At 40.8% G+C, this 14,719-nt stretch overlaps 1 protein-coding gene across 15 annotated transcripts in view; it reads left to right on the top strand.

Annotated features, from left to right (window-relative positions):
• Positions 1 to 14,719, top strand: part of ENTPD5 (ectonucleoside triphosphate diphosphohydrolase 5 (inactive)) — a 36,520-nt gene that overhangs the window by 7,492 nt on the left and 14,309 nt on the right. For 11 of the 15 annotated variants that reach the window (XM_060295036.1, XM_060295042.2, XM_060295033.1 and 8 more), the window contains 4 exons: positions 780 to 845; positions 10,238 to 10,310; positions 11,893 to 12,172; positions 13,180 to 13,259. In XM_060295036.1, the coding sequence (XP_060151019.1) occupies positions 11,956 to 12,172; positions 13,180 to 13,259 (297 nt within the window). In that variant the 5' untranslated portion in view covers positions 780 to 845; positions 10,238 to 10,310; positions 11,893 to 11,955. The remainder of the gene's footprint in view (positions 1 to 779; positions 846 to 10,237; positions 10,311 to 11,892; positions 12,173 to 13,179; positions 13,260 to 14,719) is intronic. The other 4 variants (XM_060295041.1, XM_060295039.2, XM_060295038.2 and 1 more) reach the window with 2 other exon arrangements.

The raw sequence follows: 14,719 nt of genomic DNA, 5'->3' as shown, positions 1-14,719 counted from the left end.
ATTTCATGTAAGTGGAATCATACTTTTTGTGTGTGTCTTAGCGTAACATTTTCAAGGTTCATCAGTGTCGTAGCATGTATCAGAACTTCTTTTTTGTAGCTAAAGAATATTCCATTGTATTTGTGTATACTATATTGTTTATCTATGCATCTGTTGATGGACACTTGGGCTTTTTCCACGTCTGACTGTTGTGAATAATGCTGCAGTGAACATTGGTATAGAAATATCTATTTGAGTCCCTGTTTTTAATCTTGTGGATATGTACCTAGGACTGGGATTGGCTTAGGCCCTTTTAACCACATACTCATTATGTAATAGTACCACTCTCGAGCACATTGTGGAACACACAACTGGTATTTGAGTTCTTCACAGCCAAAAAAAGACCTCACAAAGTGCATAAACTTATGTACTTTGTTTATGGATTAGCTCTTTAATCACTGCCCCCCAATACATGTGCACACATACATCTACACAGTAATGTACTCTAGCTTTCAGAGGGAGTGTGCCTTGCCTCCCCTTGTTATTGCTGCTTTTGTAAACAAGTGATTTTATTAGAATGGCTGCAGTTGTAGTTTGAAAAGAAATTGTGAAAGAGGAGAAAGAGCCCAAGAGTACTAGACTACAAGTCAGGAGATTAACTTGGTGATCTGCTTTCCAGAGCCTGAATAGATTGGAAACAGAAATGCAAAAAGAGATAATTGAATCAAAAATAGGCATACTAACAAGAGAGAAAAAAAGAGAACTTTGGTCTTATGAGTATCCATGTCCATCTTCTATAGGTTGAAAAAGTGATACATTAGTTGAAGGAAACAAAGCGGAAAGCCTAGAAGGAAAAGAAGATATTGGTAAGTAACCTATATAAAGTAATACCCTACTTTTCCATAGGTCAGATTTATGCTTTCTTATTCCTAGCTGAGAGCTGATAGTAAATGGAAAGGGATCAATGAGCCAGTAAAAGCTGTCACAGATTCCACACCCCTTATATGTTGGAGAGGCCCTCATTTGTGTAAGTTGACATAAAAGTCTCATGATTATGGCTCTCTGGTTCATATCCCACAAAAGATTTTTAAAAATTAGATGATGGCAGCTTATTGAAGGAGTCAGGCACATGACAACACTGATCAGCGATAATAGATAGTATGATGTCAAGGAAAACTAGCTCAAAAAGCATAGCAATCTGCGACTATTAGTTGGCAGAAGGGCAGACAGTCCTACAGACCTATAGTCCCTGAAGGCATCCCAAGTTTACAGAAAAATATAGCTGATGATCATAATCGTAACTCTGAACCATAAATAAAATATGTCACTTTAGAAACATGTTTACCAAACACTATTAAAATAAAAATGTTATGGTATTTAGAGAAGAAATATTGTAAAGACATCTTTGAGGGACTTCCCTGGTGATCCAGTGGGTAAGACTCGGCGCTCCCAAAGCAGGGGACCCAGGTTCGATCCCTGGTCGGGGAACTAGATACCACATACATGCCGCAACTAAGAGTCCGCATGCCTCAACTAAAAGATCCCACGTGCAGCAATGAAGATCCTGCGTGCCGCAACTAAGACCTGATGCAGCCTAAATAAATAAATAAATAAATGTTTTAAAAAAAAGACACATTTGAGGAAATGTACTTATATGGCACCCCTATTCCTTGCTTTATACATGAGGTATCATTGTAATATTTGCCTTTCTCAAGTTTTTCATACTGATTCAACATGTTTGAAGGAGTAGCTGTTTTTCAGTTGATAACAAGAAAGGGAAAATATGTTTTCACTTCTCTTCCCACAAACTCCAGTATAAACAGTGACACATGGCACTGATCCTTGCAATTCCTCTTCTGCAAATAAGTACCTCCCATGGTGGATATGGGTTTGGAGGCAGAGATAGTTTATCACCTTAGATTTTCATTATATTTGCTCATTGGGGCAATATTAATCCTCTCCTGATTAATAGTATCTTCTTACCTAAAGGACTTTCTACTTTTAATGACTAGGGAAGAAAAGGCCTTGTGACTTGTGAGGAAAGTGAGGCAGCAGTAGCAACAGCTTCCCTATGCGGTGATTATTGCAGCTAAGTCAGGCCTGAAACAATGAACAATGAAATCATGCACTGCCTGACCTCATTTCAGTATAAGGCTCAGATGGTTCATTGTACAGAGTGGGCCTTCTTGACATATGTCTAATGATTTTATTAAAGTGGAATAAAGTACTGAAAGAAGTAATCTGTTTATATTTGTTGGTAACTACCAATTCCAATTCCTTTATTGAGAGAGTATTTGATCTTAGTGTTGAAGGGACCTTGAAAGAAATCTCATTCAACCAGCCTATTGATTTGTGAATCCACTTGGACAATGTGATCAGGTTTGGGCTGAGCCCTTGGGGCAAGAATTCTCCTCTCCCCACCAACATGGGAAATTCTTTTTCCTGTTCTATCTCTCCCCTGTAGTTTCCATGCTCACAGGTCTTATTATAGCTCCTTGGCAACAATCTAATAAAAGTTGTTTTTTTTAAATAAACCTTTTTTTATCTAGTTAATATTTGAAAAATGCTTGTTATAAAATTTTTCAGTGGTTTTCAAATCTGTGCCAGTTGTCAGTCTTATCCCTTTCTACCAAATATCTCTTCAGTACTTAAGTATTAATTATTTTTATTTATTTATTTATTGGCTGCTTTGGATCTTCATTGCTGTGCGCGGACTTTCTCTAGTTGCAGCAAGCGGGGGCTACTCTTTGTTGTGGTGTGCAGGCTTCTCATTGCGGTGGCTTCTCTTCGTTGTGGAGCACAGGCTCTAGGCATGCGGGCTGCAGTAGTTGTGGTACGTGGGCTCAGTAGTTGTGGCACGTGGGCTCAGTAGTTGTGGCTCGCGGGTTCTAGAGCATAGGCTCAGTAGTTGTGGCGCACAGGCTTAGTTGCTCCGCGGCATGTGGGATCTTCCCGGACCAGGGCTTGAACCCATGTCCCCTGCATTGGCAGGCAGATTCCTAAGTATTAATTATTAATACTACCATCGTATTAGAATTTTTCTTCTGTATGTAGCATGAAGAAAGTTGCTATTCCGTTAATATATTTTCACTCTGTATCTTCCTTGATTTAGTATTTAATTTTCATTATTCAGTTATTAACTGATATCTGTAATGACTCACTTCTTTTCTTCCTACTCTTTTCTAAAATTATCTGACTTTTATTTGAAGTATTTAAACTCATTTTCACTCTTAGAAACAAGCAGGACATTGTTTGAATTGTAGTTTTTCTGACTTTAATTCTTTTCCTTAAGTAAAATATTGGGACTGTAACAGAAAAAATGAATGGCTTCAAGTGGTGGGATATGATATTTTCAGAGGAGTTAAAAGTCTATGACATTTTTAATTTTTAAGAGTTAATATCATTGGAGGGACTTCCCTGGTGGCACAGTGGTTAAGAATCCACCTGCCAATGCAGGGAACACGGGTTCGAGCCCTGGTCCGGGAAGATCCCACATGCTGCGGAGCAACTAAGCCCGTGTGCCACAACTACTGAGCCTGCGCTCTAGAACCCGTGAGCCACAACTACTGAAGCCTGCACGCCTAGAACCTGTGCTCTGCAACAAAGAGAAGCCACCGTAATGAGAAGCCTGTGCACCACAACAAAGAGTAGCCCCTGCTCGCCGCAACTAGAGAAAGCCCACACACAGCAACGAAGAACCAACACAGCCAAAACTAAAACATAAATAAATTTATGAAAAAGAGTTAATATCATTGGAATAACATATAGTTTCTAAAGCAAGAAGTATGTAAGTTGTGTTAATAGGAATATATGTAAACTGGAAAGAAAAAGCTGAATACAAAATACTATACAAATACTGGTTATAACTGGCAGTAGCCAGCCTCCAAGATGGCCCCATTGATCCTCACCTCCTAGTATTTGTGCCCTTGTGTAGTCCTCTTGCACATTTCATCAGCATTGGTCTGTATGACCAATGGAATATGGGGAAAATGATAGTGTATGACCTGAAGGGTCATACAAAGCATTGCTCTCTCTTGGATTGCCCACTCTGGAGGAAGCCAGCCAGCACATTGTGAAGACATTTAAGGTTCTATAGAGAGTCCATGTGGGAAGCAACTGAGACTTTTTTCCAACAGCCAAGATCAGCTTGCCAACCATTGAGTGAGCCATCTTGGAGATCGGTCCTCAGCCTTATCCAAGCCTTCAGATGACTGCAGCCCCAGCCTGCGTCTTGACTACAGTATCATGAGAGACCCTGAACCAGAACTGTCAAATTAAGCCACTCCCAAATTCCTGAACTAGAAACTATGAGATAATAAATGTTTATTGTCATTCTAAGCAACTAAGTTTGGGGGTTATTTGTTGTGCAGCAATAGATAACTAAGGTACAGTACCCTAAAATATTTATTGGTTAGATATGTAGAAGAGAATTTGGACAATGTAAACAGTGTTTACTATCTTTTAGATTTTTTTTGGAAAATCACTTTATCACAGTTTTAACAGTTGAATGTGTTTGGTTAGAGAGATTGAATTTAGCTATAGAACTAATAGGTTCAGAAAAAGAAAATTATAGCTTCTCCTAAAGCAAATTGAATAGGTATTCATTAATCATTCTCTCTTAAAAGTTTAACTATTTATGAAAGTATTCTCCCTTTTTATGTCACTTTGCACTTTATTCCTATTGTCACTTCTCATTGAGCACCTTACTGGGTGGACACTCTTCTAGGAGCTTGGGCTACATCAAAACAGAAAAAGATTTCTGCTCTCAAGGAGCTTATATTCTATCAGAGAAACGCAGATAGTAAGCATAGTAAATAATCTCTCTAGTATGTTAGAATCGATAAGTGGTGTGGAGGAAAAAAGTAGACCAGTGTAAGGGGGATTGAGAAAGCAGATGGAGGTAGGGGAGCGTGAGGGAGAGTGCTTAGAGTAGTAAAGATAGGCCCCTATACGGAAGCGGCATCTGAACAATGATTTGAAGGAGTTGCAGGAATTCATCAAGTGGATATATGGGAAAAGATTGTTCCAGACAGTGGGGACAGCTAGAGCAAAGGCCATAAGGCAGGAGCATGTGTGACGTTTAAGCACAGAGTGTGGGTGGGGTGAGTGAGGTGAAAACTGTCAGTAGATGAGGTCAGAGAGGTAATGGGGTAGGAGGCAGAGCAGGTGGATCCGTGAAGGCTATTGTTTGGACCTTGCTACTCTGAGGGAAATGGGAAGTCATTGTTGGACTTTGCAGAAGAGAGACATGCTCTAACTTACATTTTAAAGGATGACTTTAGTTGCTTGTTAAAGATAGACTCTAGGGGAGTCAGGGTAAAAGAGATCTGTTAGGACAATATTAGAGTAAATCATATGACAGATGATGGCGGCTCCGGCCAAGGCAGTTTTGGTGGAAGTGGTCAGAAATGGTCAGATTCTGGAAATGTAATAAAGGTAGACCAGCAGGAAACAGATCAAAAGCTCCTGGTCATGCACAGGAAAGAGATCAAGCTACTGTTAAGACTTTCACATCTGATGCCAGTCTTTGACCATCTTTCTCTGCTCTGCACTGTCTTCCCCACCCCCATAGCTACCTTTCCCTAGTCCCACACTGGCTGACCTTTCCTGTGACCTAGCAGTTAAAACTGTGGGCTCTGGAATTAGTCCATCTGGGTTTGATTTCCGGCTCTTTTCACTTATCTACTGTGTGGTCTTCAATTACTTAAGCCTCAGTTTTCTTATTTCTAGAATGGGGATGTTAATAATAGAACTACCTCACTGGGTGGTATTGTGAGATTAAATGAGATAATCCATGTGAAATACTTCACATAGTGCTTGGCAGATACTAAGATCTCAATAAATAATAGCTGCTATTATTATTATTACCTCAGATTGTTTTCCTTTGGCCACAGTCTTTCCTCTGCATTAAATGCTAACCTTCTTATACCTCTTCCCCTCTGATCTTCTATTTTTTTGTTTTCATTTTGTTTCTCAAATCCATATGACAGAAAATTCTTGAGGAAATTTAAAAATGAAGTCAGACTATCCATAGTTTCCCTGCTATCTGTTTTCATCTTTTCATAGTCCCTCTGCTCTTTGTCCACATGTCTCTATTATTAATGTAGGTACTTCTGCTCATTTTTCATAATCAGTTTAAATGTCATCTAAATGCCTTTCCTTATCCTCTAGGTAGAGTTAGTCATCTGTGCTTTGGGCTCCTTTTGCATTTTTGTTATTAATTTTAAAAGATGTGGTTATTTGTATATGTATCTGTCACATCTGTCACACTCTGAGCATCTTGAATTAAAAAGTCTGTTTATTCACCTTTAATTCTCTGGCACCTGGTACTTCGTAGGCACCAGTAAACACTTGTAGAACTAGACAAGTGAGTGGAACCTACCAAGGCTCCCCACCCTAATCCTTCTTACATGTAACTGCCAGGTTCATATTTGTGACACTCCCTTGCTCAAAATTTTCAATGGCTTCCCATCGCCTGCAAAGTAAAGTCTGAATTCCTTAGCTGAGTATTTGCTGTGTTGTACTATCTGACCTCAGTTTGCCTTTACAATTTTATTTTCTACTACAATTAGTCAAACTGCTCTGTTTACTATCCCTTGGGGTTCCCCCATCCCCTTTCTGTATCCGTGTCTTGATTCATATTATTTCTTTTTCCTGAAAAGCGCTCCTCTCCTGTCCCTAGTTCCCCTCTTCAGTATCCTCAAATGCCACCGCTTTCACAAGGCCTTCTCTGATCATCCCAGCTGGAAGTAATCTCTCCCTGCTTTGAAATCTCAGAGCATGGAACTGTGGTACTTGTCACATTTTAACTTTACAAAGGTAATTAAATGGACATGTATTTTTTTCCTGTTTACTGTAGTCTCTCTTTTTTTAAAAAATTAATTTATTTTTGGCTGCATTGGGTCTTCGTTGCTGCACGCAGGCTTTCTTTAGTTGTGACGAGCGGGGGCTACTCTTCGCTGCAGTATGCAGGCTTCTCATTGCGGTGGCTTCTCTTGTTGCGGAGCACGGGCTCTAGGCGCATGGGCTTCAGTCATTGTGGCTCACGGGCTCTAGAGCGCAGGCTCAGTAGTTGTGCCACACGGGCTTAGTTGCTCCGCAGCAGGTCCCCTGCATTGGCAGGTGGATTCTTAACCACTGCGCCACCAGGGAAGCCCTACAGTAGTCTCGTAAAGGGCAGGTCTAAGATGATTCATCTTTGCCTGCTATACTTATAAGTAGCACTAGGCAACTGATAATTTCTGGAATGGCTAAATGAACGAATGAATATGTGAATAAATATACTTCCTTGAGTAGCACTCCTATAGGCTGCTTTGGAGGGGAAATGGGAATTGTGGATGTGATACATAGCCATAGTAAGACACTGGGAAAGAGGGTGCTGCCTGCCCCAGAGTAAGACACTGGGAAAGAGGGTGCTGCCTGCCCCAGCGCTCCTGTCTGCAGATACCATTAGCCCAACTGTACCAAGTCCATTTAGGACGTATTTCCTGATGTCTGACATGTTCCCCGCTCAGTACTTGGCTTTAGAAATACAAAAGATATTATGTACCTTCACCTATATATCCTTCAAATAGCAAAGTGTTCCAGGGCTCTGGCCCTTGGTATCGGGTATGAAGTCCTAAGTTACATCCTCAAATGAGGCATTGCTTACCGTGCTGAAATCTGTCTCAGACTTACCTTCTTAGACCCACCTTGGTTTTACTTTGCTTGGCTAACTTAGGCTCTGGGTGTTTTGGCTAATCCATTCCCATGGTTCAGCTTATTGTTTAAAAATTTCATTCTAGTTACACTTTAAACTTGCTTTATGTTTAATTTTTAACTTTGTTGAAGCCAGCTATTCTGTGGAACTCAGAAGAATTGACAGTGGGAGCTTCTACATTTCAGTGTTTTCAGACGTTTGGTAGACCTTTCCAGTCACCTCTCTCATTCCATTATTTTACACTGTTGGGAAATACTGTCATTTTATTCAGGTCAGTCAATATAGATATTTGCTTAAGGAGGGAATAGAAAGCCATAAATAACTGTCAGGTGTCACCTGACATGGAACTGTATAAGGGAAACAAGCCCACTCATTTGGAAATCTGATTTGATGCCTCCAGAACAGTGGTTTCTCACACCTGTCCTCTTTATTCTGGTACACCTCTACATTCCAGCCATACTGAACTCTTAATATGTGAAGTTCTCAAGGTTCTCCTGTGTCACTTCCCCCGGGTAATTCCTGTCTCTGATTCAGGACTCAGGTTATGCCTCTCGTCCCTTAAAAAGCCTCCCACTCCCTTCCACCTCCATCCTTCTCCTTCTAAGATGAGTTACTTGTCCCTTATGTCCATTGCTGTCACACCCTGTGCATAGTTCTGTCAGAGAACTTGCCACAGTACATTATAGCTGTTGGTTTGTCTGTTCCTTCTAGTAAGCTGAGATCTCAAGAGCTGGGCCTATATTTGAATTCTCTTTTGTATCTAGAAGCTAGCACAGTGTCTGGTATATATTAGAAACTCAGTGATGCTTATTTATTAGACAGTTCAATGCCAGCCTTCTAAGTTCATCTCAAGGATGGAAGCTATTGAGGAGGACTGTTCACTTCTCTACTATTGGGCTAATGTTGTAAAAACATGAATCAATAATATTCTTACATGGTTACATATTTTTAATTGTAAACATAGCATTATTAAATAATGTTGTAAAAACATTAATTATAATCTCCTGTGTAGAAACCACACAGAATTCAGTTCCTCAGCAACTTCAGCCCTATAGGCAGTAATTCTGCCAGTTGGCACTTAACTATTATAAAAGTAGATGAACCAGACAATCATGTATATATACTCAGAAAAAAGGTAGATAAGGGCGGAATGAAGGATACAGAAGGGAGTGAGTTAGCAGAATGCCATGTGTTAGTTGCAAACTAGCACAAAGGTGAATGTGATTCACGAAGCTAGCTTGATTCAGAAAGGCTGAAATAGGAGCAAAGAGCAAAAGGCAACCAACAGTGAAAGCAAGGATTCACAGAGATCGGGCAGGCACGAGCAGGTGAGCACACAGGTGGGGCCCGCGTCCTGTGGGATTGTGGACTCAAGCTCTGGGTGACATGGAAGAAGGGAATCCAGAGTGTGATGCTCTGGGGAGGCTGAGGAGGAAGGACTGGTGTTTACTACAGAGACAAAGATGCACTGAAAAGACCTTAGAAGGAGATGGGCATAGTGACAAACCCTAGCTGGCACCAAAGTCTCAAAAGAATTGAAGAGAGGGCTTTGTTGGGGGTGAATAAGGAGATAGCCAGAGAGATTGAGAAGACCAGTTCTGAAAGGAGTCGATTTAAATATACTGATATATACTCTCCAGTCTATGTACATTATTTTGAGTAGCGTATAAAACTTTGTAAATAATTAACACATTGGGAGAAACAATCCATCCTTTGAAGTTTGGAATCATGATCTTCCCATGGATGGGTAGTTAATCTCCTTTTGGAAAGAAGTCAGCTATTAGATTCTTATTAAATGGATGAGTCACTGGATCACTGTTCATCCCTTCAGGATATATATTCAACATGTACTATGTGCCAGTATTAAATTATGTAGTGTATTAGAAGGTGAGAAGTGCTGTGAAGAAAAATAAACAGGGAAGGAAGGTAGAAGACGTACATGTGACCAGGTGGGTTGCGATGTTAAATATAGTAGACAAGGAAGGACTCTCTGAGAAGGGGACATTTGAGCAAGCCTTGTAGGCTGTGTCATGTAAAATAGTGCACCATTATATGTGCTCTAAGTTGTAAGCCTTTCTAATACCATCCTTAAAGTAGCTAATCTTAAAAATGAGATTGGAAGTGATGTTAGAAGGTAAGGGTTTAGAGCAGAAGGTGCGTTTTATGTGTTCATCCTTTGCTTTTTCTAAAATCTACTGTTTAGTTTACACTGAACACCTGGTAGGACTGCAGTTTTCACTTCATGAAAACAGATACCTATTATGCATTTTTTTTTCTCCTTGAAATTTCTTTTGGAAGAAAACAAATGTTTGCTTAATGGAAACAGTAGCTGGAGCAGTTTCTTTTCAGAAACCACAATAATAGAGAAAATATGAGTGAGCCCTGAAGAAGTTGCTGTGGCATCAGTCATAGTGATGGAAGCAGGCTGGTGACTGGAGAGGCCCTAAATACACTTCCTGAGAATGAGAATGTGGAATGTGGAATGTCCAAATGTGGTTTGAGCTTTGGACAAGGCAGTGATCTGTTAATACTCAGAATCTGAAAGGTTGTTTTTTTCAGTTCTTTAGATTGATCCACATGACCAGCCTAGTTGCTGTAAAAGAAGAATCCACCAAAGGGAGTGATTTAAGATGTGAGTACGAATCTGGCCAAGCAGCTGCCCCGTTGCAGTGGTTGATTTCCTGAGATCAGCTTCCTTTGTTTGAGATTCTAAGTTTTCCTTTCCTTAGCCAGTAGCTCTCATTCTTAACGACAGAAGTTCAGCCTTGAAGAGTGCTCAAACTGATAATTCTAACTCTGCCTTTGAGGTACTTCAGAACAACTCTAGTTATTTTAAATAGTTTTACATTCCAAATGCAATTAACTTTAATTAGCTTTATTTTATATGATATGTCACCTGGGAAGGGAGGCATTTTGATAAAATGAACCCTGGGAGATCAACAAACCTGAGAATTATTAAGGATCCTCAATCTGTACTCCAAATATACCAAGTATTCTGTTAGAGATTTGCGGACTGCGAATGGGGACTTTGGAGTTAGATCTTGTTTAACTAGTAGCTATGACTCACACAAGGAGAAGTTCAGAGGTGAAAGCTGGATCAGAAGACCCAAAACTGTTTTGAGCAAAGTACATAAAGGGCAATTAAGGAAGCCTTAAATCTTAGAGAATAGATACGGCATTCTTCATTAATACCAGGAGAAAATACAGCCTATGCAGGAGACATTTTTCCATGTATCTCATTCTAGGTTTTCTGCATCATTTGTACCCAGCCTACCATGATATACAAATCCAGAACAAACAGTGCTGAACACTTATAAGTTTTTTGTCTTGCTAAGGACATGTTAAGAAATACAGGCAGTAACTTGCCATAACTCACCACTGACCTGCTTTATGACTTTCATCAAGTCATTGAGCCTTTCTGTCTTAATTTGCCCACCTGCTCTAAGTTCTTATGGAGATAACATGGCCTAACCTGTGAAGGATGTTTTTAAAACCATAATGGTCTAGTTAAGTGTTTTTGAATTAAGTTGATTTATTTCCTTAAAATGTGGTTGAATGTGCAAGCCACTGGCCATATTGTTGTCACAGGCGGCCTGATTTTTAAAGGCTGTGAACACCCCAATACCAGGGACTTTGTAACTTTTTTATAACTTTTTAATTCAGAAATTGAAGCTTCTGTTTATCAGTCAAAAAGAAGAAAGAGGGACTTCCCTGGCGGTCCAGTGGTTAGGACTCCACACTTCCACTGCAGGGGGCACCAGTTTGATCCCTGGTCAGGGAACTAGGATCCCGCAAGCCACGCAGTACGGCAAAAAAAAAAAAAGAAGAAGAAGAAGAAAGAGAGGGAAAGAGAGAGGAAGTGTTAGTATATGGTCTAAAGACAAAATTGTCAAAATGGAAAGAAAAAAATTAGATTCAACATTAGGAGCAGGGTGGCAGAGAGAGCCTTTGAGTATGTGAGATCCACCCTACAATTAAAAGCAGAGCATGGGAAAATATATGTCAAATCCCAATGTCCCTTTGCAACCAGATACCCTTCAGAAAAGGTGCTAAGAGCCTATGTCACCCTGGTCTAGCTTGTTGTGCTGGTTATTAGGAATAGAGAAGGAGCAGCTTAGGGAAAGGGGTGGGATTTCTATAACGGATGTTTCTTCTTTTACAAGTGTAAACAAAGAGGCCAGTTGGTCTAACCTTGCGTGTCTTTGTCCTATAAGCCACTGCAGGTGTGTTAGCAGCACTGCGTCTGTAACAAAAGACTCACTACATCTTGGAAGAGAATGGCCATTTCCCAGGGGGCAGCCTTTTTCATGCTGGTAGTGTCCTGTGTTTGCAGCACTGTCTTCCACAGAGACCAACAGACTTGGTTTGAGGGTGTCTTCCTGTCTTCCATGTGCCCCATCAATGTCAGTGCCAGCACCTTGTATGGAATTATGTTTGATGCAGGGAGCACTGGAACTCGAATTCATGTTTACACCTTTGTGCAGAAATTACCAGGTACGTGCAACTGGTACCCTCACCAGAGTTGACAAATCCATACTTTAGCAACTCCTCCCAGAAATAAATGTGCTGAGAGTGTGTGATGTCAGTTACAGAATCTTACAGCGACTGAATGTCTTTCTTCAGAGAACACTTTGGACTATAACTGAACACATATGGTTTAATTCGTGTGAAATTAAGAGAGATCTGGACTGCCTGTAGTCTGAAACCCATGTGTCCAAGAAGTATAGCTGTAATGTGTCTTTCCTTTTCTCTAAAGGTGACTATTACTCCAGAGTCCAGAATATTGAGAGTGGTCTTGAGAGAAAGATCACTACCATCCTTGGAAAAGGGGATGGGGGGACCCTGAAGATTAACATTTTCTAAATATTCAGTGTTCTATCCTCAAGTTACACACAGAGTCTAGGGAAAGGAGTAGAAGCTAGGTGTCCACCAGAGAAATGGCAGAGGGACCCTCAGTGATTACTTTTCATCCTCTATCCCCCTACCCAATACTACTGCAAGCCATTCCTCACAGGTGGGATGACTTGGAATATCTGGGGGAAGTAGCAGGTTAATATGATACAGAGCCCAGAATCAGAAACAGCCTAACTTTTTTTTTTTTTTTTAAATTTATTTTTGGTTGCCTTGGGTCTTTGTTGCTGTGCGTGGGCTTTCTCTAGTTGCAGCGAGCTGGGGCTACTCTTCGTTGCGGTGCGTGGGCTTCTCATCGCGGTGGCTTCTTTTGTTGCAGAGCACAGGCTGTAGGTGCACGGGCTTCAGTAGTTGTGGTGCATGGGCTCAGTAGTTGTGGCTCACGGGCTGTAGAGCGCAGGCTCAGTAGATGTGGTGCACGGGCTTAGTTGCTCCATGGCATGTGGGATCTTCCTGGACCAGGGCTCAAATCCATGTCCCCTGCATTGGCAGGTGGGTTCTTAACCACTGCGCCACCAGGGAAGTCCAGAGACAGCCTAACTTTTGATAATCAGCCATCTCTCTTCTGTTTTGCTCCATGGACAACATAGGACAGCTTCCGATTCTGGAAGGGGAAATTTTTGATTCTGTGAATCCAGGACTTTCTGCTTTTGTAGATCAACCTAAGCAGGTGAGTTTTTACAATTAGATGTTTCGATTCTCAAATGCCTTGATAACTTGACCACACCACTGCTGTTAAATATCTCATGCTGTCCACTACTGATATTGAGGTCATGTGTGAGATCAGTTTTCTGTCCTAGCTAATCTCCTGGATAACAGTAATTGTACACCCCAGGCTCACCAGGGCTTAGGTAGAAGGAGGTGTGAAAATAGATTGTGGCCATGCAGGGATAACACTGTCTTTCAAGAACTACCAAATGTCAAATAGAAGGCTAGTGGGAAGCAGCCACATAGCACAGGGAGATCAGCTTGGTGCTTTGTGACCACCTAGAGGCAGGGAATAGGGAGGGTGGGAGGGAGACACAAGAGGGAGGAGATATGGGGATATATGTATACGTATAGCTGATTCACTTTGTTATGAAGCAGAAGCTAACACACCACTGTAAAGCAATTATACTCCAATAAAGATGTTAAAAAGAAAAAGAAAAAGAAGCCGCGCTCTTTGTATTTACTGTTTAAGATTTTGATTTGAAGCCATCAACTGCATCAATTAATGTAGATGCAGAAAATGCTTGTGAAGTTCTATAAGGTAGGAGGTATACACACGGCAATTAAGGGACTATAGATCCAGTGAACTCCACTTCAGAGTGCCCTTATACAGCACAGAACCATGCTTATATTCTAGAAATTGGGCAAAACCCACGACAACAAAAATTTTCAGTAATAGAAGATGAATGTAGAGTTCTGTCATAACTGTATTTCACATTTGAGCTCTCACAACATACAGCACCCCCTGTCAGAGGCCACGATGATATAAACTAGAATAAGGCAGAATGTTGAACTTTAGTAGCATATATAAAGGTGTTGTTCAGTGTCATAAGTGTAATCATTAACTAAAGGAACACCTGATGTTAAAAATGGCTTGAACTTGAACAACCGAGAGGATGTTTATTTTCTTAGCTTGCTGTTATGAAATGGCAAATGTGCTAGAAAATTAGGAGCTGTTGAAAGCAACCACATTATTAGAAACTGATTTGACATTTGGAGAGTAAAATTGTGTTGTGGTTGCTAATAATTATAATGATTAAGAGGCAGCGTGTTGTCAGAACAGATGTTTACTCAGAGAAACAATGGCTTTAAAATAATGGTTTTTAACATATCATAATTTGAACATCTGCTGTGTGCCATGCAGGTAGGTGCTGGTAATGCAAAACTGAACCTGATATGTTCTGTCCTTGTAGAAGTCATAAAAGGGGTAGCATAATAACAGCTGCAGCTGGCATTTTTGTGGCAGCTCCACACAGTCTGCCACAGCTAACGCATACAACAGTTTTGTATGATGGTATCTCCATCTCACAGCTGAGGAGACCAAGCCCCAGGAACGCCAAGTGACCTATGTTAGGCCCCAGGGCTAGCGAGCAAGTCTTCTAACTCCAAGCCTTGTTTCCTTCACCATACCAACTTTCTGGC

Source organism: Globicephala melas, chromosome 2 (assembly GCF_963455315.2).
Source record: "Globicephala melas chromosome 2, mGloMel1.2, whole genome shotgun sequence".
Classification (NCBI taxonomy): Eukaryota; Metazoa; Chordata; class Mammalia; order Artiodactyla; family Delphinidae; genus Globicephala; species Globicephala melas.
Note: the sequence above shows the minus strand (reverse complement) of the source record. Positions and strands in the feature narration are given on the sequence as shown.